Source organism: Passer montanus, unplaced genomic scaffold (genome assembly GCF_014805655.1).
Source record: "Passer montanus isolate IOZ18808 unplaced genomic scaffold, ASM1480565v1 scaffold90, whole genome shotgun sequence".
Classification (NCBI taxonomy): Eukaryota; Metazoa; Chordata; class Aves; order Passeriformes; family Passeridae; genus Passer; species Passer montanus.
The window spans coordinates 1,461,200-1,486,798 of record NW_024374368.1 but is presented as its reverse complement, the minus strand read 5'-3'; the positions used below and the strand labels follow the sequence as shown (position 1 = coordinate 1,486,798).

At 35.7% G+C, this 25,599-nt stretch overlaps 1 protein-coding gene across 3 annotated transcripts in view; it reads right to left on the bottom strand.

Moving 5' to 3' along the window:
• Positions 1-25,599, bottom strand: part of CPNE3 (copine 3) — a 29,831-nt gene that overhangs the window by 3,100 nt on the left and 1,132 nt on the right. For all 3 annotated transcript variants that reach the window (XM_039695613.1, XM_039695614.1, XM_039695615.1), the window contains 15 exons: positions 23,902-23,961; positions 16,478-16,617; positions 15,637-15,816; positions 14,389-14,463; positions 13,888-13,959; positions 13,019-13,102; positions 11,340-11,429; positions 7,509-7,607; positions 6,310-6,396; positions 5,679-5,738; positions 4,598-4,731; positions 4,136-4,190; positions 3,983-4,034; positions 3,198-3,331; positions 915-1,151 (listed from right to left, as the gene is read on the bottom strand). In XM_039695613.1, coding sequence (XP_039551547.1) covers positions 915-1,151; positions 3,198-3,331; positions 3,983-4,034; positions 4,136-4,190; positions 4,598-4,731; positions 5,679-5,738; positions 6,310-6,396; positions 7,509-7,607; positions 11,340-11,429; positions 13,019-13,102; positions 13,888-13,959; positions 14,389-14,463; positions 15,637-15,816; positions 16,478-16,609 — 1,491 coding nt within the window. In that variant the 5' untranslated portion in view covers positions 16,610-16,617; positions 23,902-23,961. The remainder of the gene's footprint in view (positions 1-914; positions 1,152-3,197; positions 3,332-3,982; positions 4,035-4,135; positions 4,191-4,597; positions 4,732-5,678; positions 5,739-6,309; positions 6,397-7,508; positions 7,608-11,339; positions 11,430-13,018; positions 13,103-13,887; positions 13,960-14,388; positions 14,464-15,636; positions 15,817-16,477; positions 16,618-23,901; positions 23,962-25,599) is intronic.

Genomic DNA, 25,599 nt, shown 5'->3' with positions numbered 1-25,599 from the left:
CCACTGAAGTAACAGGAGCTGAGTGCACAAAGCTTCCATGTCTGAAGACACCTTTTGTTACACGAAATACACAGTGCAGATATCAGACTTCAGCTATCTGCTTAAGATGACCCTTCAGGGATTTGTCTAAATCATCTGAAATCTTTTGCACCAAATCTAACCCACAATAACTGTATTTATATGGAGTAGCTCTTTTGCAGATACTGTTTCTACTGTAAGACTAAGTATCCATAAGAAAAAAAAATCTTTTTCTAGAAACTGATAATACTTGAATGTATAGTATTATACTGAGCATTAACCCTAGTTAAGTAGATTAACTAATCCAAGTGCGTTAATTGATAAGCATATTCTGTATTGATTTTGCTCTTTCCCATTTCAGTTTGCCTGAGTTACTCTGAGATTAAACAAAGAACTGGTATGAAAAGTAAAAATGTAAAAGCAAAATAAGAAGTTGTAAGCAGTATTATTAACAAGTTAATACTAAGACATGAAACAAAATTAGAATATATTAGGATGGAAATAAAAATATTGATCTTATTTGCCCATCCTGAGGAAATTTTGGTGGTTCTTATTTAAATCAACTATTTTCAACATTGTGACACTTAAAATTTAACTTCGATTAGCCTACACATACATTATTGTATTTTACAGAAATTAAAAAATATAAAAAACCCCATCCATTCATTTAATCAGGTCTGAGAGAGTTTTACAAAGGTCATTCAGCTGCAGAAACTAGTCAGAAATGCAGTGCTGGAACTAGAAACTAAAGGGTTTAGAGTTTTTTCAGCATTTGATAAAGACTTGTCAAAAGAGTACATACTGGATACACCACAAAATGTAGGTGATGTAGGGCATCCTAGCAAGCCCAGCATATATCTACAATATTTATTAAGCATATCAGTAAGATTACTTACATTTTGGAACTTCCTGAATGGCACAAATTGGACAATGTCTCTGACAGCTGGCTCTCCTGACGAGGACCTAAGAACTCCATCGTCACCATCAAGAAACTCCATGGCATCGAAGTCTGCTCCTCCCACACCAACAATGATAATGGACATGGGCAACCTTGAAGCATTAACTATGGCAGTCCGAGTTTGATCAAGGTCTGTTATCACACCATCTGTGATGATCAGCAGTATAAAGTATTGCTGTCAAATCAATAAACACTGTGTTATGACAAAGAAATAGCAAACATTTAGGTACGCACACTTAGTAAAACCCACATACAGACTACACAGTGTAGTCACTTTAGTATGTTCAGTGTGCTCACTGAATTTTACAATCAAACATCTAATTTGTAGTCAGGCTTCATCTGAAAAAGCTTGTAAGGACAACATAATCTTTTAAATGAAGGTATCAATAAACAGCCACCATCCAAAACTCTAGTGCTATCATCCTTCTTTCCTCCAAAATCCCCAGATAAACCAACAGTTAACCTATTTTCCCGATATTTGTTCTAGGATAGAAGGCAGTTTACTGAGGTTTTGGAAAGGTAACACCTTTGAAACTTGTACTTTTTTACTTTCTGGTCTATCAATACCTTTATGAAACACTATTCTACTTCATTGTATTCGGAAAATCCTAAATCACACCTTTTAGTGTTGAAACACACAGCCTTTTCCAAATTCCTTTAATCATGTTTTCTAGCTGCTTCATGAAGTTAATTACCAAGGTGTCTAAGACTACTTTGTAGTACATCAGTAACTTAATTAAGTACCACCTGAGTTGCTTCCACTTTTCGTTCGGGGCTTCTAAGAAGTTGGCAACCTAGCTTCTGTTCTGGATTGGAGCACCAAAAATGAGCTAGAAATACCAAGTCTGGAAATTACCAAAAACTTTTTGAATTTCCAGTCTTTCATCACTTCATTTCAGATGATTACTGAATAGCATAAATTCAAGTCCCAAAGATACTGCCAGTATTCTTAGAAGTCTCTCTTCACTACTTTCCTTCCCATCTGTCTTTATCTGCCTTCAAATAATTGTTCTTCCCCTATTTTGTCTGTTTAGGTATCACCTTTTCTCCCTGCTCTCTGCCAGTCTGTTCCCCCACTCCAGCAAGAACATGTACAAAGCAGTTATGACCACAGAAAGCTATTAGCAACTGCAGTAGGATAGCACATCACATCAGATTAATTTCTCTCTTCTCCATACTTCCTCCATATTGGGAAAAAACCAGCATCAGAATCAAAAGCTAATCCCAAATGACCATGATATGTATTAAATGTCAAGGTAGCAAATTGTCTTCAATACATCCTTTCAGGCAGGAAAAACAAATCTCTTGCTAGGCATACTACATAAAATAAAAGTTAAAAAAACCCAAACAAAAAAAAAACGAAGAGGTTTACTCCTTTCCTAAGACAAAGACATACACACATATACATACTTTTTTCTTTTTTTTTACAGCTACTAGTGAAAGACTACCAAGGTTAAATTACCTTATTCATGGTATACGAAAATCCATTTTTCAAATTGGTTCCTACTGACAGTTTGACATGCAAAAATAGCTAATTTTTTTTTTTTAAGTGACATCAAATACACCAGTATTTGCTGTCATCAGTGATTTAGGATTTTCTGAACTTCCATGTATTACCGACATGAATGGATAATCAAGACTTGGTCTTCAGAATTTCTATTTGTAATATGAGTCAACAACTCATGTATAAAATTTTAATATGGAGGAGGGCACAGCCCATACAGCACCTAAACCTTTATAGTACAGTTATCTATCTGTGTTGGTACCTAGGTGTCAGGAGCTATACCATCCATTTCTTCACTGCTTTAGTTAATCCTCTCTCCCAGCCATCTCATGTGAAACAAGGACTAGTTGAATTTTTTTCTCAGCTGAGGTTAAATCACTTTCTTGGAAATAAAGGCCTAAATTAGACTTGAGCAACTGTATAGCACTGCAAGAGCTTTGAACAAAAGATACCATAGAGGTGTTGTGTACTTTTAAGTTTCTATTTCAGATCTGAAGAATTTATTTAGTTAATTGATGAAGAGAACTGTTGTAACATACAATCTGCAAAAAAAACCTATTTTTTCTCTTGTTGTAAGAGTAACAAATATTTATTCACAAGGTAAAGGGCCAACTGTCAAATGAATACACTTACAAATTAAAAAGAGAATAAAGTATTTATAAACAAGAAGGAAAATAAAGAAGTAAAGAAACACAGAGAGTACCATAAAGAACTTACAGATGCCATTTGCTGCTGAGTGGCTGCAGCAGCAAATCTTGCCACATGATTTATAATTGGAGAAAAATTTGTTGGTCCATATAACTTCACTTGAGGAAGACAGGCTCGATATGCATCAACAATGCCTTGGATTCCTAGAGAACAGGAATAGATAATTTTTTTTTCATATCAGATTTAGGATATTTTGAAGCACCTGATTTTCCTAAAGCTGTTTAAATCAGTTACTTGAAGTGATGATGCAAAGATTTAAAACTGACCATGGTGGTAAAAAACCAAATTATTCACAAGCAATGGAAGTTTTCAGTTTAACCAATGCTTAAGGCACATACATGATGTGATTTGCCTTGTGTAAACAGACAGGCCAAATACTCCATGCCCAAGGGTGTGAAACTGAACCACAGCAGTTCTCTTCACCTGGCAGCTTGTGTTGGTTGGTAGTCTGATCAGAGAGGCCACAATGAACAGGCACTAGCAGCACCACACTCAAACCAGAAAACTCCACACCAGAAGTGAAGTAGCATGAAGTGTCTTGACAACACAAGAGAACTGTTCCCAGCCCTGTGACCTGGATGTTGAAACCACCTCTTTAACAAACCATTTACAGAAGACAGATACAATGGTATTTCTCCTAAGTAAGAAATTGGTTGTAAAATTTTTATTGCTACAGGACTAAACTAATTATTTATTTAGAACAACAAGTTTCAGTTGTTCACTTTTTAAGCATCTTTATGACTTCAACTTAGGCATTTTACTCTCTAGGTCTGATGTTACTTTCTCAGACTTACCATTACAGAATGGGTTTGAAGGGTTAAAATTTATTGGGAACTCATGGGATACCTGTGAAGACACAGAAAACATAGTCAGGACTCTATATACAATCTCCTCCTGAAATAAGTGCTTTCAGCTGTCTTAGGTACAACATTTACACATTCCATTACCTGAAAGGAAGGAGGAATTTGTGCACCAAATCCAAAGGCTGGAAACATCTTATCTCTAAAGAAGCAATTTTAAAGAAAACAAAGTCAATGTCTTCTGTTAAAAGCTGCTGTAGTTCAGTAGTTATCAGTGCTGCTCTTCATCATTAAAAATTATATTTAAGAGGCTAAATTAAACGGAAGTTTCCCACTGTAATTGTTTCTGGGACCAAAACTAGTCTTTAACCAAACTGGCAAGAAAGCAAGCATATATTTAAATCAGTGCTGCTCTTTTCATCAATTATGAAAAGCCCTGCTTGTCTGTAGTAAACACAAACTTATATAAGATGGTATTTTAGTTCTATAACTTAGCACAGAAGTTCCATTCCAGTATATCTGCAGACATCTTCAACACTGGTTTAAAAAGCTACTGCAAGTGTCTATACATATCTAAAAAAAGGATCCAAATAAAAATCAAACACTTACGTATCATAATCCTGAATGACCATCCCGACAGACCAAATAGCTGTTAGGTATTCATTAACTCCATTAGGGCTGAGGTAATGCAGAGAATCCGGAGAGCGAGGGTCTCCATTGGAGCCTGTAAAATCTATCCCCACCTGTCAAATGCAGCATTTATATCTCATTGCTCTCAAAGGTTAAATTATGCTTTTTGTCTTTGGCAAAGCCAAAGTGAAAACCATGAAAGAGTAGTAAAGAAGACATCTACAAATCTAACAGGCACAGCTCTTGGATGCAGGTTTATTGGAATATTAACACTCTTCAAACAATGTCACAACAAAACCCTCAAAAGCTCTGCATCTCTCCAGAAGGGCCAAACCTGTTTTCATCTGAATCACATAATGGTTTGGCTTGGAAGAGGCCTTAAATATCATCTAGTTCCAACCTCCCTGCCATAGGCAAAGACAGCTTTCACATGACGAGGTTGTGGAAAGCCACATCCAACTTGGCCTTGAACACTTTCAGAGATGGGCAGCTACAGCTTTTCTGGGCGTGCTGTCAGGTTTTCACTATGTTTACTTTCAGTTACTATTCACAACATTTGATTCTGTATCTTGCCACACGCACACACCTTTCTTCTCAGAAGTACAAATAGTCAGGCTCCACAGAAGCCTAGAGAGGTCTTTCTCTGACTTCAACAGGTCTTCATTGCTTTGGTGATGAAGTTTGTTAATAAGGTGAAGACATCATACTGTTACTTGCGCTGCACTTGGTTCACAAATTACACAACTTAAGGGTTCTAACCCATATGATGACCTCTGTGTGTTGCAGTAAATTTCTCATTGGTCTCCATCCACACAACTTAGCTAGTTCCTAATGAACATAACCAGAGGTTCAGAACCTTTTGTCGAGAGTAAAGGCTATTTTTTTCTGAACAGACTAGAAGCACTCTGGCCAAATAGCTTCCTGCTCCATGCTACAGAACAAAAACGAAGTAGACAAGAAAAAAATAATTCAATAATTAAACAAAGTGCACAGCCAATCAATTCTATACTTCAATTTCCTCTAAAACTCAAACAGTATTCATATAAATGATTTAACTTACGGTGAAATTCAGCTGACACCCACCCATGATGTAATCAAGGAATGAGCATTCTACAATTATCTAAAAATAGAAGACAGAAAATTTGGTGTTTTGCAACAGGAGAAAATGCAGCTAATATTATTTTAGCAACTTCTAAGGTTCCAAATATGTTGTCTTTACCCATTAAAATCATTAGTTTTGCCCTAGAGCTATCCCACCCACCCACTGCAACCAGGATATTTGCAACACACGCCACCATACAGTCAGTGCATCAGAATCAGACCTTTAACAAAACTACAGACAGACACCAAAGCTGCCCCAAAACAACTTCCATTTATAAAATAACACATTATGACAAAGCTTTTTACTTTGCCATAAAACAGTGAGTTGGGAAATGCAGTGGTTCAGAAATTACTTAAATTGGTAAGTGACCTTTCTCTCCAAGAGAAAGTGATGGGACAGGGGAGGACAAGTATATAATTCAGCTCTCAATTTGTCTTCTTGTATGAATCAGAGTCCCTTAAATATTTACTGTGTGTGGAACTTTCAGACATTTTAAAGTTTCGTACAGTTTGAGGATGAAGATATACTAAATTGAGAGTTGTTATGCCTTAACACTTAAAACCAGAATTATCCAGAATATATTACTGACCTCACAATGCTTAACACTCACAATGCCAGAGTTTTTATAGTTCTTTTTCTTCTGTCTTTTCTTTTCATTGATGCACTCAAATTCAACCTGCATGAATGCAAACAAATCCAACAAGAATATTATAATATCATTTATGCGACAAGTTTAATAATCTTTTATTTCAGGACTGATACTTTGGGTTTATATAAAAAATGAAGTTCATTTCATAATCCTGCAAAATTAAACCCAGCCTGCCCAATAACAGCAACAAAAAAACATTCTCAAGACAGAAATCCTCTCTTACCCAGAAGTCTACAAACACATTTGTTTTGACAAATGTATTTCAAACAAAGAAAGAAATTCTGTACCCTTTTCTCTCGGAGGATTCTGCTAACAGCTTTCTTTTTGATAAAGACATAGCAATTCAAACAAGGCATCAGTGTTTCCAGAAGCTGTGGCTGGAATTATTATTATTTTTATTATTTAGTATAAATACAACACTCAAAATATTAGCAAAGTACAAGCATGCACTCTTGTATATACATCCCAGTATTTTTAATGCAGAAATAGTTCTGGAGGTTTTACAGGACTAAAGAAAAATATGGTAAAACATCTTGATAACACAGATATCCATAAAACAAATACTTTTATGTTATATTTACTATGTCAACTTTTGTCTTCTATATGGAAACCCTGCCTATTAAAAGGTATGGAAACTGTTATAGTTCCTAAAATCAGGAAGGGTACCATCACTTACAAAAAAGCCACCTAATGTAACACAGCTGCATTTTTGTGCAGTGGCATAAATACTGAATTTTCTCATATTCACTGAAGTATACACAATAAGTGCCACATTTTAAAATAAAGGATTACATAATATTTGAAAAAATATTACAAGCTTTGGTCTTTTAACTGTAGTTAAATTTGTGCTGCATTCTGTCTTTTGACAATCCAGGGGGTTTTATTTCTGTATTTTTATGATAAGTGAAATTTTTTTTGTGTTGATGATACATAATAATAATAACTGTAACCAAGACATTAATCCTAGGAAAATGGATGAACAATGCAAATGCTGTTTCAGCCTCAGCTACATTGGCAATGTCAAGGTGTAGCCTAGCCCAGCTTGGAGGTCACCTGTGGCCAGGTGACCTAGGTTTTGCTACAATATGAATAAAACAGCTTATCAAGAACACACAGGCAGCTTAGACTGTGTAACTTACAGGTGATAACCGAGATGCTTCCTTCAGTTGTGACATCGTCGTTTGAAAACTTCCTATGAGATCATGAGACCCATCGCCATCATAGTCATAGCACTCAACCTAAAATGCAGCATTACTTAGTGTTAGTATCAGAAATGGCCCTACAAAACAATGAACACTGAAATGGCAAACCTGAACATCCCAAACATTCCTGTATCTTTTATATCACAGAGTTTTTCCTGCATTGAAGCCTTGGAACTGCATAGGGTTGCACTTAAAACAGATTAAAATTGGGTAGAAGCCAATATACTCAGTTTTGAATCTAGTCTTCTACTCAAGTGAAGGAGAGATGAGAATACTAAGTAGTGTCAGGTCTTACATGACCAAGTAACATCAATTATATTGAAGTATATTTTGAGAGTTATGGGATGTTGGGAAGAGTAGGAAAACAGCATAGGGGTTTTTATATTGATCATGAATCTGAGCATTCAGCTAAAAATTTAGTAAATCAGTTATATAAACAATCACAAGAGTTTTAGCAACACTTTTTTATTACTTCATTAATCGTCAAAATAACACAGAACTCATAAGCATATGAAGGTTCAGCCCTAAAGCTAGAAACAATATTTGAATTTTTAAACTATGATCTACACTTCATGGATCTGAATGTCAATTAAAAATCTCTTTTCCTATAGTGAGAGTTTGATGATAAGCTTTATTATTTAATCAATGCACTCTTTTAACAGCCCAATCCACCAAAGAAGATAGGAGTGAAAACCACTTTTTTTTCTTCTCTGTGAAAACATGACCAAACTGTCTTTCTATATGAAAAACTGGTTATTTATCTATAAAAGCTTATGTTAATTGCATCCACTTTTGACATTTTATTTCAGTTCAGCAACACAGATATGATAGCTAACTTAATCAAACCACATAAAAACATACTAAAATAATTTAATACTGATGATGATAAATAAAAACTATAATAAATCAAGCGTCAAGTAGGCATCCCACATTACTTGGAATCAAAATGAAAACTTCAAGAAAAATGTTTAGAGTTTGTATGGCTTAAAGTACACAGCTATTTGCATGTCCATCTTTCAAGTCTAAAAATATTGTACCTTACATTCAATAATCAATTTAACTGATTATTGAGCATTTCAGTAAGAAATAAAAAAGCAAAACAAACAACTTCAACATACACTCGAGCTTCCGAAAGAAATTAAGTTTCTTAAAACAAGCAGGAATATTGAAGTACAAAACATGATGTTTCTACTGCACAGAACATACCTCTATCTTGCAGTTTGCAAAAACTGGTTATTTATCTATAAAAGCTTATGTTAATTGCATCCACTTTTGACATTTTATTTCAGTTCAGCAACACAGATATGATAGCTAACTTAATCAAACCACATAAAAACATACTAAAATAATTTAATACTGATGATGATAAATAAAAACTATAATAAATCAAGCGTCAAGTAGGCATCCCACATTACTTGGAATCAAAATGAAAACTTCAAGAAAAATGTTTAGAGTTTGTATGGCTTAAAGTACACAGCTATTTGCATGTCCATCTTTCAAGTCTAAAAATATTGTACCTTACATTCAATAATCAATTTAACTGATTATTGAGCATTTCAGTAAGAAATAAAAAAGCAAAACAAACAACTTCAACATACACTCGAGCTTCCGAAAGAAATTAAGTTTCTTAAAACAAGCAGGAATATTGAAGTACAAAACATGATGTATAGATCGGGAGTTCTACTGCACAGAACATACCTCTGTCTTGCAGTTTGCGCTACTACAACATTTTGAATTCACTAATAAATAAAAAAATGCATGCACATGCACTGAACAGCATCTTAAATTATGCAAGCAGCCAAAGAACCAACAGGCTAATTAATGTTCATGGCAGATGCTATGTAAATTCTTCTGAATGCCATAAATTATGCCAATCAAATACTCAGCAAAGTGCTTCAGTAGCTGAAATTTAAAACTCAACATATTTCCTGATCCAATAGTTCTGATACCTGTTAGCACAGTTAGTAGATGTATCTTCTTTTAATTTCAAAGACACAAAAATTTGTCTTGTGTGACATCTTTGACCCATTTAAGCCAATTTCTAATATTCCAGACAAGAGAGAAGCATTTCCTTTTTTTCCATATATGCCCTCCTGGACATGCAATAGCAATAGGGAACAATGTGATCTGACATATTTTTCCCAGCAGAATCAGGCATGCCTGCTCCAGATGAAAGGCTCACATTTGAGACACAGGAAAACTTCACTGACTGCAAACACACTCACATGGAACATAACAATGGATCCAAAAGGTGAAGAATCAACTTGGTTTGTGCACTGCTGGGCGTACACAAACTAAGCCATTAAAGAGGTGAAAAGTCACTCATAGAAAAATTGCTGGTTTTACTTACTATGCCAAGCAGCCCATTACACATGCAACCGTGTGCATATAAAAGTGTTAAAAGCATTGTTTAATCTTTCAATAGCATTCCATAATACAATCCTGCCTGCATTTTAATGTTTGAAGTGATAGGTCCTGCATTTCTAAGCTAAGGCATAATCAAACTGCCTGTCTGCAAGTCTATACATATTCCAAGTAAAGTCTATTTCCTTTGGATATAAACCTATACTTCTCAAGTAAGATTTCAAAGAAAATACTTTATTAAAATGATGATAGAGCAGAGAATAACTCTTCAAAGATACATTCAGATCAATGGTGTATAGCTTTAGTATGGCTGTTTACTGAAAAGGAGAAATATCTTTATAGTATATGGAGACGTAAGAGCTGTTGCAGCTGTACTGAGGACAAGGGAAGCAGAAAGGAAAGAGATGGAAAAAAAATAGAAGCAGCAAGGGAAGAAGGTTCTGGGCTTGTAAAGTTGTTCGTCTCCTCTATAAATATGTATTTAAATCCATCCAGGTGCTGGTAACACCCAGATCCCTGTGGCTGTTAAGGATTTTCCAGGACTGCCTCAAGTCATATGACTAATACCCATTACATGCAAATCATGCTCTAAGTTTTCCTTCCCTGAGGAAGAACATCAAATATAGCAGGTTGCTGCATTTGGGTTTTCGAGTTTCTTTTTCAAATGCTAAAATACCAGGTTTCTAACATGATCATAATAGCATATAAATGGCATTTTGATTGGCTGTTGAGCTTCAGTTCCACCCCTAAAGGGAATTCCTGAAGAAAAATATTCAGAAGTTAAACACAGTTTATTCAAGACAAAATTGGAAAATAGAAAACATTAAAGCCCTGGTAGAACTATTACTTCACAGGTTTGATTAACTTTCTGACAGAAAATTCAGTTTTACATGAAGAGAAAAAGTTGTATCTGACCCACATCTGTATATCTAGTATATTAAGTGTAACTTATTTTATCAGACAGTATATAACAAATTTCATTAATGTTACCTGTTGCACAGTAACAAAGTATTACGAGATCCATCCCATAAAACAAAGCATATTCTAGACTTTAACATGCTTCTTTCACTGCGCAGTGTCTTTAATACCACCAGTATTGCCTGATGCCATGCTAGAATTGTACAATAAAAATAAGAAACTGCACTGGACATTTCAAAGATACTTGTGTTCAGCTGGTTTCCCAGACTTCCAAAGACCAGCTTCTACCACACAATACATCACAAATGTGCAGTGTTTTCCTGTTTTCCCCTAAAACACGTATCTGTGCCTTTCAAATAGGAAACCTAATACTTTCAATTAAATTTGAAACAAAAAACCTGCAGTAACTAGAATAACACATCTTCCCCTTTTTACATATTTTAACTTTTAATGCATTAATTTATACATACATTTAATATACATTACCTTGATTGGCTTATCCATGTCACTATAACACAGAGAATTGAGAGAGATTTTAAAGGGCCTCCAAACAGGATTCAGGTTGTTTTTAATAACCTGTTGGGAAAAAAAAAAAAAAAGGCAGAACATCATTGTTCACAGGGCCAGAAAGCAGACATCTAAATGGGTCATACCTTCATGCCATGATTTTTATATGCAAAAAACAATTGACTAATGCTGCTGTCAGTGCACTCCAAATCCCAATACATAGGACACAAACTACTCTTAACATGTCATTGTTCAAAAAGAGATGGTCTCTTTCAGCTCCATATTTTGCTAGACTTCACTATCAAAATATATCCTTATATCCTCCAGCTACTGCACAGTAAAAAGTTAAATTTGTCATTACCGAAATAAGATACTGGTTGCTTTCTTTTAATAAGCACACATCTATACATACATACACAAAGGCGAGCATTACCAAAAACGTGTGGAAAAATATTACATTGAAATTTCTGAATATATCAGTGCTTCAGCGATTACAACTCACTCCCACATATTATTTATTCTAAAATGTCATTTATGGAAATATACCCTCAAGAAATTCATGGTGTAGTAAAGTAAAAACATGCATGAAGATAAAAGGCCTCTCAAGTTAAACACTAAAGTGTTATTTACAAATAATACTGAAAGATCTTCAAGATTTGCCAACTGCCATCTATAAATATACCCAATACACCAAATAATGATCTTAGAAAAGTATAATAAACTACACATAATATGTACTACTTAATTAATAACACCTAACAATAGTAATACTTCCAACACTGTAGGAGTGGTGAGAAAAATCCCTGTTGAAAATGAAACCAATAAAAACAGTAGTTAGTAAAAAAAAAGGAGTTTTTTTTGAACCAGTAACATAAAGAACTAATCCACTAGACATTTCTAAGCTGAAATAACAAATTCTGGATTTATTCCAAAAGTTGATGACTGAAATCATAAAAGAAAAGATGCACCTTAAGCAGAAGAATTACCTCATAAAAGAAACTAAGTCTGACAAAAAAAACTTATAGTTCTTCAACATGAATACAGTCACCACTTCCTATGGGTACAGCACCTCAGCTGTAATGGGGCCCTGAGCTGCCACTACAGTGAGACATTTTGAAACTACTCAGCCTGACAGTTGCTGTCACAGGACCCCTACACTTCCTCCTGGGTGAAAGGCTGCTGCTGCTCAAGCACCTTTTTTCTCACTCTGCATTCTCCTTGGCTTGCCCTTGCTAAGCAAGCATTTAGCACCATTACTTTCACCAGTAAAGGGTACAGCCAGGTGACACTTTCCTAAGAACAGCAGAGTCAGGAATGTCCAAGTCCTACCACAGCACTTGGTAGAACTGAGCAAATGTCTCTGTCTGAGTATGCAGTTCTTTTTCAAAATATTTGCTTTCTTTTGCAGATTGCTGAAAGTTAGAGGGAAAAAAAAAGTGTTTTCTTTCCAATAGAATGGCATACACCAAAATCAGCATGAAGAGAATAAGATAGATTTCCCAGAAAAGTCAGTGGAAGAGATTATGCAATTCCTAAGTAGTCTGCAAATCAACTCCAGGCCAGTCAATTCTTTTAGTAAGGCATTGTATCTCTAGTGCTGTGACACACTGGAAATTAAATCACTTTAACCTCTTTGTTCTTAACTGGAAATATCCTACCTCTGTTCTGTGAACCATCACCCAGTTTCCATCTCCAGTCTGTTTGTGGAATTCCAGATAAGGATCTGACTTTCCAAAAAAATCCTGTATTTAAATAACATGCAATTATCTCAGAACAGCCTGTAGTGTGAATACCATTAAAGTCCAGTTAACACACACTTAGATTAACAAAAAGTAAATTCAGGGAACAAATGCTTTAGATGATGAAATGCAAATCTGATTATAGTACCACCTGTGAAAGAGGAAAAGAAAATGGGGAATGTCCTTCAATTTAGAAGAAAAATGTCCACATATGAAATACCTGATAGTACAAGGAAAAGAATACTTATACTGACAAGTGCTACAGTGGATAGACAGGAAACTAAGGATTTAATCCAGTTCAAAGAAAGTATCATTAAATCAAAAGGTAAAAATAAAACAGTTTTTCCAACAATTTTGTTTTTAAAAGTCTCTCTATAGCCAGACATATAGTCAACATAAAAAATTCATACACACCAAGTACACTTTTCACCATTTATTTAAGAGAGGTAATGGGCAACCATTTATACAGCCATTCAAACCAATGGATATACCAAAACTCCCTTTTATTTATGAATAAATGTAAGGATTTACATTTAAATGGGAACATGTTGCTCATGGACTACCCCTGAAATGCATTTATCTTACTTAGAAATACATTACAATTCATTTCAAAACAGTCATTGATGTTACCCTGAAGCAATCTTACTGCAATTTCTTTTTTAGTGTAAGTAAAATCTTAATGGATTTTATTTTATAAGCAAAAAAGAGAATGAATACTCAAATATTTCCTGCTTTGACAAGACACTGATTTTACAACATTGTCAAAGAAACAGCAATCACTTAAATACCTTATTGTCCAGTTTCCTTGCTTCTATTTCCAATACAACCACCCTGTTATCCTTTACTTCTTCTGCTGTAATCTAGGTAAGCAAACAAAACACTTTGTTTTTATTTAGGAACTATGCAGTTTTCTCATATTCACAGCATCCTGTGACATGTCCATTAAAAAAGCCCCCATGTTTTCTCACAAATAAAGCATTAAAAAAATGGGGGTGTGGGAAGGAAAGGAACAATTTGATTTAACATTGGGATTCCATTCCATCTATTTACCATAAATGATGGCACTGACAAAGATATGCCCCAAACAGTAACCCATTGGATGCTCTAATGATGTTTGCAATGAGACTTATAATGAGGCTATGGGATGACAAAGATAGATTAGGGGAGGAAAAAAATATGCTTTACAGCACTATAGAATACATTCACTGCATTCAAGCCACTAACTAAAAATAAAAGCCAGAAACAATTAAGGACGACCTCTGAAGACATTTATTTCTTAACTCTCTTACCGTAATGCTTCCTCTTCCAGCAGGTTTGCCATTTTTAAGTACTAATGGTTTCGTTAGAGTCTTGCTAGAAACTATCTGCCAAGACAAAATTTGAGTATCAAGCATTATTAACACAATTTAATAGATTTTGAAGGGAATGAAATGAGTTAGTGAGGTATTTCATTTTAGTAATTTCCCTTTTTTGTGAAGATGATAGCATTACATCTACTTACTTATTTATCTTCTATAAATAAATAAATAGGTAGTATCTTATTCACTTCAAAATTTTAAAACACACATGCAGATGAACATATGCAGAGCTTCAGGAGTAATAAGCACTAAAATGTTTTGTAGTCACATGACACACATTCATGAACAAAGATAATACCTTAGGTTCCAATTTCAGATTGTTCTTTAAGTTCTCCATACATACATTTAAAATACATGCAAGGAATATTTCATAAATGGATTCAGCAAATAGATTTATAAACACCAAGTCCGTCACCCAAAAAAATCATCAGCCTTCCCCTGCACAGTTTCCAGCTGATTTTATTTTACCCTATTCAGGCAATGTTTCCTCAGAAGTGTGTCTACTCCTTCTTTACCATAAGAATGAATTATTATTTTTTAATTGACATTGAATTTCAGTTCACAATGCCTCTTTATTTTAAGTGCATTATAAGGATAAATGCTTAAGACACAGGGCAGGAAAAATCCCAAGACAACTCTTCTGAGAAGTGCCTTTGAAGGATCTATCCAAAAGAACAAGTTAAAAAGAACAAGTTAAAAAGAAGTTGCCCAATTGTGACAGCATCAATAGCAGACTATGAGTGGGAAGTAGAAGTAAATCTACAGCTGGCAGAACTAGGATCATTGCTTGCATTGAGTGGAAAGCAGATTACATGGCCCTTGTGAGCACTCATACATTGTTCTACACTGATTCTCTTTTTCAGGAGCATAAAAATAGGAATTTGAGTATTAGAGTAAATAAATAGCAATTACTACAACTTTGTGCTCATTGACAGCCCATTTCCTTTTAGATAGCAATCCAACAGTCACCATCCTAGAGCACATTTCAGGGCATCATCTCAAGACCTTTTGCAAATAAAATGCATATGAACTAAACTGAGGCTTGAAAAAACAAATGAAGAGCATCCTATTCAACTTAAGAGTACTCCAACTACACAAGAACATAGTGATAAATTCAAGGTAAAAGTGGCTAATGATTTTCAGTAACTTAATTGTAAGGGAAATCATCTGCATGCTTACCTGTCCCAGTGTACATTCTAATTCTCCTAAGAAGTCATCATCACTCAGATCATAGGTTTTGTTATCAATGTCATATATTCCAAACTTAAGTTTCTGAACAAGCTCAAAATAATAATCAATTAAGAATTTCTTGGCAAACTTTGGGTTCAAGCAATTCTTAACTCTTTCTGTGCGATCAACCTGAAATTAGAAAGATACCACTTTATCTGGTATTTCTCAAACTACACAAGCAAGCAAATCAAATACCCTATTATTAAATATATTCAAAAGTTCTTAAAGTACAAAGGAGTCTCTTTCCATAAATCTTTCACCAAATATAAGTTATATTACAAAATATTATATATGCACATCATATTTCAAAATCCACTGCTCTAAGTTCGGGATGCTTGACCTATTTTTTATCACTCCCTCTAAGGTGGGACCTATTCCTGCACAGGGAAGACCAACATAAAATCCTGTATTATCAAATCCAGGATGAGACCCTAGTTTTGGAGTACTGTATTTATGAAAGCACATTAAAGCACTTAGAAGGCTTCTTCTGTTGGCCCACATATGGCTGGGGAGCAGTGCTAAAAATCAGATAGTTGTAAGTATTTAATAGCAAATGATTATTCATGTGCTACCCATGTAACTATTAGTTGTGGTTTGACATAGGTTGGTTTTTATTTAAAGGAAACATACAAACCCACTACACTATTAGGGATATAATCTAATAAAAACTATTCAAAAGTGCTGGTACAAAATTAAAATATTTTAATGAAACCATATGCTGTAGTGTTTTAAAAGGCCCAACAAGTCAGAATGGTTTTTTAGCAGATTTGTGAGAAGCATCAGGCTGTACCTCATACCACTGCTGGCCACTTGTGTTCTGGAGAAGCACACACAGAGGGTCTGACTTGGAACCAACATCTTTATCCAAGAGATTGGTGCAGGCAATAGTCAGCTCCACCTTTGTCACACACTGTGCCGCCATTTTTAACACTAGAAAGCAGCAACAGAAAACAACATTAAAATGGACTAAAAAGCAAACAATATGATTGTCACAATGCATTAACTCTCTAACTGATCACAAAAAGTGTTAGCGCGTCAAAAGTGATTATTTGAGGTTACAAATGCAAATTTCACAATTTTTCATGTACTAACATTATTATAGTATTATTACTGTCACATTCTTGCCTTTTCCACACAGGTATAAAAAATTAACTTCAAAATCAGCACATAAATAACAAGATCAGTTTCTGAGAATGCCTGAGGAGCCAAATGAAAAATGGGATATACCTCAAAGGAGGCACAGTGGTTTGAATTGCTGACAATAAAACTTCAGAAGCTTTAAATGAAATCCAAAAGCCCACATGAATGCCAGTATCTTATAATGTACATATTATTAAGAATTCTGTGAATAAGGAAAACATGTATTATATACTCCTCTACCAAGCTTTTGTAACAAAATGCTGAAACCATAAGCATGACAGAATTGGAAAAGCAGGAAACAGGTTATCTTGCTTTAGTAAATCTAAAAAAACCCTACAAATTTTAACAATAAGGATAAACACTTTGAAGTCAAGTAATAACTGAGATATTGGGGGAACTGTTCTTTCTGAAGAGCCATTAAAAAAAAAAAAAGAATAACTGAAAGCATCTTTACATTTTCTCTTTAAGTACCTCCATCACTGTCCACTGGACAACGTCCACTGAGACCAACACATATTACAAACCTACAGAAACAATCTGATTATCAGTTATGAATCCATTTTGGAATACACCTTTCATGGGGGCCCTGGCATTGTGCCAGGGTCAAACCATGACAGAATCCCACACTGGCATAACATGCATTTGCAAGCCCAACAAGGTCTGAGCACCAGATTATTTTCTATAGACATATATATTAAAAAAAAATCTCAATAATTATACACTTCAAGGATAGAGTTGATAATTTCTAACAACTCTTAGGGAATTAAACCTCTGCAGTACAATCGTCCTTGACTCAGAGACTAAAACTTCCAAATCTTTCCACAAGTACCCTACCCTAGAAGCTCCCAAGCCTCTTTAGTTTCAGGTTTGTCTTCTCTCCAATAAACCCACAGTCTAGCCCAAGTATTCCCCTGGATTAATTTATCTTAAAAGTGCATGAGACACTGGAGAGAACAAGGCAGAAGGAAAGGCATTTGCTTCTCTCTGGTCAGCTCACTAGCAACATAAGTATTAGTATTTGAATATGAAACTGTACTTAACCCAACCCAGCTCTATTCCTTTCACTGTATTTGTAAGACTTTCCATGAAAAGGAATTTTTAGAGGCAAAAAGGAAAAGAAACATGGAAAAGACAAAGAAAAAACTCAAAATAGGAGAAAGAAAACATTGTGGGGTCTGAGGGAATTTTCCTCATGCTTCTTCCATTACAATAGGGCATAATTCACATGTTGTCTCATCTCCATTTTGCTATCTCAGTGCAGTGATGGACCTTTTGGAGACTGAAGTACATATAAATTATCTGTAAAAGAAACACTCAAAAATGCATGTACATATTTTAAGAAGCATGTCAGATTCATAGAAATCCTCATGCACCTCCCATACACCTATATGTGAGTTTTTCTTTGAGTATCTTTTTGTTCCCGTGACTTTCACAAAGTTTAATTCATTCACCTTGAGGGAAAAGAGTGAAGGTTTAAGGACTAAAATAATTTTTAGACCAATGGTTTTTAGACTTAGAAAGCACACCTCTTGAAAGCAGTCTGTCTCTTTTTATCTCGTTCCCTTTTTATACTGGTATTTTCCACTCCCTACTGCTCTGCTGGCGGCCAGACCAAGCTCATTAACACTCAGTGCCTTTCCCACAGAATCCAGTGCAGACCAGCGCATGACTCCTTAATGAGTTTTCAGAAAAACAACTTTCTGCTGACAAAATGATGCTCTAACTCCCACTGATGCTGCAACAGCAAGCAGAAAGTGTTTGCATGAAATGCAACAGAATTTAAATTTGAATTGAGATGCATTCTCAAACCAGTCAAAATTTTCTTGCTTCAACTTGTCTGAAACTCCTCATTATTAAGAGTTCTTGAAAGCATCCATTTCTTTTGTCAAAGTAATATTTCCAAAATCTCTGGTAAATGGATAGCATCGAGCCAACCTAAAAACATGGTCAGCTTTTTCCTCTTTGTGTGTGTGTGTGTACTCAACACTTGTACAACTCAAGTACTTTCTCAAATGAACACATCAATTCTGTTATTTCCTCTCCTCTTCCATGTCACCAACTTTCCCACTATGCATTTAATGCAGGAAAAGAGAAGATTAAGAAAGAGGTGCTGTGCAAAATGCATACTTTAGCATAGAGAAGGGAAGAATAAAAAGGCTGATTCCCTTCCCTGAAATGCAAATGTTCTTTAAAGATGCAACAATTGTGTCCATATTAGATAAAAGACAAACTTGTAACAAGAACATGCATTTATTTAAGTGGAGGACACTTAAAATTCAGATAAAGAGCAAAACTTCACAAATCACAAGACAATCCTTTAATCTTTACCATTTCAAGTCTTGAAAAATCCAAGATTAAAAGTAATGCAAGGCATTTTTCTAAGTTTTGAGACTATTAGGAATATATATTTGTATAATAGGTTGAAGAGGTCTGTAATATACATACATTTCCAGAAATATCTTTTTTATTTTACTAAAAAAAAAGTTTCTCCATAAAACTGATACATTTTACTGCAAATAGTTATATAGATTTTCAGTAACATTATAAATGTTAAAAGTTAGTAAAATAATTATTAGCAAGAAAAAGTAATGTCTCATTAATCTAAAGCAGTATTTAAGGTAGTGAAACTTAGTAAATAAACAAGAGTTACCTCTCTTACTACATTGCACACCTTACAGAATTTGCAGAGGGCACACATGCTTCACATGTGTGAAGTCAGGAGTCTTTCAAACAACACTATCTGCTAGGGTTCTGCTCATGCTGCACAAATCCTCATCATCTCAAATGCATGAAAGGAAGAATTATGCCAGCTCCACCCAATTCTCCTCACTTCTAAAAGCCTGTGTTAGCTGAAAAGTTCTCAGGGTTTTAGAGGTGGATGGTAGGGTTTCTAAAGATGATAAATATCCTCAAGGATCAGTCACTGCCAGGTAAACAAGCAATCTCTTCTTGAGGACTTGATGTAATAGAGTCTGGCAAATTGCCCTATTTTCAGGATGGTGAAAATAAATAATGGGTGCATTACTGCATTACCTCTTGAAATACCATTCTGCAACACATCTAGTAGGCAAACCAAATGACCAGATTACTTGAACATTTGGAATTCCAGAATAACTTAAGATGGACAGATTATATTGTTCAGGCTATGGTAGGATAAGCCTTGACTGCCAATAAGTTACAACACTTACTTACAATAACAAGAGATTTAGTTTTTTAATTAGTGTTATTAAAGTAGCTGTGCTCCACGTTGGTCATATTTAATTAAAACCTTTGCTTTTCTCAAGCTATCAACTTGCCCTCCAAGTAGGGTACCATAAAGGGAGGCAAAGCACATCAGAATATGTACAGGTGATAGCCCTGTCATCCTTTTTATTGAAATAGCTTTTATAATTGCAGAAACCAGGCTTGAAAAAGTATATCTAGACAGGAAAAGACTAAAAATTATTATATATAACATACATCTGAACTGCAGTGATGTACAGTTACAAGGGATCCTCTGCCATGTCTAGGCTGCTCAAGAGCATGATTAGGTCAACTAAGAATATGTCAAGTCTTTCTGATTAAGCTGTAATTATCAAGTCAAAAATCTAAGTCAAGGACTAGTCTTGTCTTGCAGTTTTCTAGATCAGAATGTTCTTTGAACTCCAGAGATGATTCTAATGAAGATAAGTGGTAGACATCAAACAACTGAGTCATTGTCTCTTTTCCAACAGAAACTGCAAACATGGCATTCAAACCTGGAATGGAACAGATCTATTAACAGAATGATCTAGCAGTGCAGTTGGGAACTGCTAGACTGTAGCAATCCCCTCTGTGCTGCAATGTCAGAGGACAGTATTGGCTTGCCCAGACAACCTTGCAGAGCATTACAATGACATATTCCCAATTATAGGTGCATCCAGTCTGACAAGCAGAAATGCCCAACTAAAACACAGAAAAACTAATGAAGTGAGTTTGGCATCATTGTCTTTAGTCACAAGCCTCAAACCTGTTCTGATGGAAACTATTATTGCTGTCATTGAACATTTCCTAGCTCCTGTGACCTGCTAATGGCATTAGACCAAAAATCCATAATTTTTAGATATCTCAGTGCCCAAAAGAACACAGAATGGCCACGAGAAACTTGCAAATGAAGTCTATTCCTGATCAGCTAATCTTGCCATAATGCTACACCTAAGCATTTTATGTCAGCTGTGTGCCAGACTGAAAAAGGCAGGAAATGCCATGTCTGCTGCAAGAAGCTGACAATGAAATTATGACAAAGATGCTTCTCCTCACTGATAGGGGTGGTAGCAACACCTATTGTGCTAGTGATCTTGGGCCACATGCACATAAATATATATTTTTTCAAATCTCAAGGTAACCCTTCAGTTCTCAAGGAAACAGACCACTTCACAGGAAACAGATATTTCATACAAGGTTACAAAAGCTAGGACTGTTTCACAACCTAATTTCATCACCGCATTAGAAAAAAATCCCCAAGAAACAGCTTCTCTAAAAAACCTACCTCCAAATTGGAATTATCACTTCTCTTTTCAGTTTGTTAACAGGCAATACAGCTGGAAAAATTGTCCAGCTAATGTGCTGACAAGCTAAGTTCCAGAAGCAGCTTGTGTCATTCTGAATTTGAAGAACCACATAAAATCTTGAGTGTAAGCTTTATCTTCTTCTAGTACTGATACAACTATCACTTCCTGAGTGACAGCTCAGGAAGTATGTTTGAGGGTCACTAACACCAAGCACTACATCCTGCAATAAACCCATGCAGCACCACAGGCTTGGGAAAGACTGGCTGAAAATCTGCCCAGTGGAAAAGGACGCTCAGGAAGTATGTTTGAGGGTCACTAACACCAAGCACTACATCCTGCACTTGGGTCACAATAAACCACAGGCTTTGGAAAGACTGGCTGAAAATCTGCCCATTGGGCATGCTGGTCAACAGCTGGCTGAACATGAGGCAGTGTGTGTCCAGATGGTCAAGAAGCCCAAAGGTATTCTGGCTAGTAGTAAAACAAGAGTTCCCAGCAGGACAAGAGCTGTGATTGTCCCACTGCACTTGGCACTGGTGAGGCCACACCTCGAATCGTGTGTCCACTTCTCGCCCCCTCAGTTCAGGAAGGACATTGAGGTGCTGGACATGTCCAGAGAAGGGCAACACAGCTGGTGAAGGGTCTAAAGAATAAGTCATATGTTGAATGGCTGAGGGAGCTGGGGAGTATTAAGTCTGGAAAAAAGGAGGCTCAGGGATGATGTTACTGCCCTGTACAACTCCCTGAAAGGAGGCTGTAGCCAGGTGGGGGTTGGCCTCCTCCCAAGCAACAAATGACAGGACAAGAGAACATAACCTCAGGCTGTGCAGGGAGGTTCAGGTTGGACATCAGGCAGAATTTCTCCATGGAAAGTGTTGATAAGCATTGGAATGGAGTGCCCAGTGAGGTGGTGGATTCACCACCCTCAGAGATGTTCAAGAAGCATCTCATTGTAGCACTTAGTGCTATGGTCTAGTTCACAAGATGCTGATAGGTCACACGCTGGACTTGATGATCTTGGAGGTCTTTTTCAACCTAAGTAACTCCATGATTCTCATATTCACAATTTAGTATAAAGGAAGAAATGAGAGCATTCTTAACAAAACAAGTAAGATTAGGCTGATAAAACCCTAAAGACCACACCTCTCATTTTACTGGGGATTATGCCAATCAAAAACACAAGCTAATGTTTAAGAAATCCGAGGTATATGCATACATGAGAATGGAAGCATAGTTTTCTGTATGGGAAATGAATCATCTGTTTATACAAGCTTTATGATACTCTATTGGATTGGGAGCACACTGGTATAACAAGTTAGACAACTATTTGCAGGTTGTTTCCATATATGAAAATCTATCAATAAGTTACATTGCCAAAGAACAAGTTTAGAATTCTATTTTTTTTTAAAATCCACTGCAAAGTGTAGTAATCACATGCCCTCTGAACAGAGAGAAGTTGTGAGACAAGCAGAGAAGGAAAACATAATTCTTATCTCGCTTGTTGTGCTAAGGTGGAATGCAAAATTGAGATTGTTTAACTGAAGTGAGGATGTTTTGTTCCCTTGGCCTATCAGGGCCAAATGTGTGTGTGAGTCCAGACTGTCACAAGACAGTCACGAGAGAATCAAGATGAGTTCGGGCCAAATGTGTGTGTGAGTCCAGACTGTCACAAGACAGTCATGAGAGAATCAAGATGAGTGCAGTTTTGTGCAGTTGTGAGCAGAGGTGAGTGCAAGGCAGATACATTTTAGATGCAATGTATATAATATAGAATAATAAAGTCAATATTTAGCCTTCTGATAAGACAGTCCTCCTCCTCATCATTTTCTCTCCCTCACACACATCTGAGTCACCCCTGCAGTAATAGCAAAGAAAATATTAATTTGACTTATAGGACACCTGCTCACAAAATTACTTCAAAACAGTTATTTCTAAATATCTTTCTGTTGGTCTTTTATTTTATATATTTTGGTTTTTTAATCCTGTATACATGTGTGTTTGCCCTTTAGGCACATCTTTAATGCTTAGTTCTTCCCAGCATCTTCTTCACACAAAAGTATTTAGGTGATGTTTCAAGTGAACTAACTATGAAAGGTAATATTGTGCCTTGAACAAGAGAATTAAGAAATACAGATCATCAGACTTCAAAATTCAATTATTTTAAGCATACAGTAGCAAACCAGAGGAACATATGCTCCTTGCATATATGTTTATATGTTTTATCAGAGTATCTTTATACCAATTATTTCATGTAAAACCATCTATCAACTATGCAACATGAACAGTATCTTAAATTGTGTGTTCTTCATTGCAATTTCTCTGTGTAGATCCATTGACTGATTGACTACATAATTAACATTATCCACAAGAAAGAAAAAACCTTTATCTCAATAAAACTTGCTGTACATTACTGTAGAAACAAGATGCAGGTGAACACATGCCTTAAACTAATCCTTTTAAATTCTTTTACTGTTCTTTTCAAGGGATGTTGTGCCTCTTCACTTTTACAAATACTAGTTCTTAAAAATGAGTTACAGTAACTTACCACAGAAGTCTGCCTCCAGGCCTCTCAGCAAAAGGCTAAAGCTTCAACCAACTAGCAGCACTAAAATGTGAAAGGAAAGGCAATTAAAACCAGGAATTGTTATTCCCATAGATCAATCAAAGTAAGAGGTTTGAGGAACTACAGTTCCTCTTAAAATAAATAACCTGCCCAACAGTTTTATGTGTCTATGATAGCAGCACTGTAAGGATTACTCAAGGTTAACTCAGAGACTTTATTAGAGAATAATACATACTAAATATCATAAAAGTCCAGCAAGTAAAGCCCTTTAAGATTTTAAGAAAGAAGACCTGATTACTGATTTGTCTTATTAATTTTTTTTAATAAGGTGACAGTGAATTAGAGTAAGTAAATCAAAATCAGTAGTTCCCAATGTTGTTTATGCTCTAACTAACCTGTGCATCCTTACACAGCTAAAGGACGACAAAGAAGTCCATGAAATCAGTATTCCACAGTGGTCCAGCACATCTCAGTATAAACAACAACATTTTGAAACCAACAATCACAAAATTGCACTTTACTGTAGCCCAGAAGTATTTCAAACCTTCCTGTATGCAAACCAAGTGCTCTCCAGTCAGCTGCCCTCCAGTTCTGTGTCACAGCAGCTACTTGCACTCAGCATTCCCTGTGCCTGGAAGGTGTCATTCATGCTCATATCCACAGGCAGTGGCTCCTAACACAGGCACACAGAAATAATGCTAATCCTGGAACCATCAGATAATTACACACATGCTAATCACCTGCCATGAGGAATTTTTTTAAACCCTCCTGGGTAGAGGAAGTACCAGAAGCAAACTTCCATAACTAGAACTAATTCAGCTGCCTCCTAAGGGGGTGTTTGATAAAGCACTGAGTGAAAGTGCACTTGATCCATCTACAAGATGGAATGGATCTAAAGGATATAGTCCTCCTTCAATCAGAGAACAAAGCACGATTCAAATCAGTAATGACTATTCCTTAAACAGAAGCTTGGGTCCAGCAACCAAGCCCCTAAAATTCCTCTATTCATAAATCCTTCAGACACTTAATAATGCCCTTTCAAAATGTCTGAGCAAAAGCATCTCATCTAAAGCAATATTAAAGATAAACCAAAGAAATCAAATAGAATCAGAGTTGATGGAAAAGACCTTTAAGATTATATAAAAACCACAACACAATTCTACTTCCTGCCTACTTGCTTGCACAAGCCATACCACACCTTCAAATGTCATGCTAGGAGGGGCCAGTATTAATCTTTGCCTAACTGATCTATGAGCAGAAGTAATATTCTTGGGTTTAACAGGAACTAATATCTACAAATACTAAGCTGATCATATATTACTTATGTTCAAAGAGCATCCTGACTTTCACAGGAAAATGCAAAAAAATAAAAGGTATCTTACTCCCTTTATCCCTGAAGGTATTTCATTTAGGAAACCATGTAATGATAGCATTTGTTCCTAAATCAAATTAAGATAAAAAAAAAAAAGATTAATTCCATCCCAGATATGTGTACAGTTGAGATTTTAGTTTTATTACCCCTAACACTATGGCTTCCCTTTAGCATTGAATTCTGGAGAAAAAATTGGCATAAAAGAAGACTGTATGAACACTGTAGTATCAATTCTACTACTTTGGATTTCTGGATGACATTTAATAATAGCTTAGTACTCAGCCTACAAGAAATACCTTTTCGCTTTT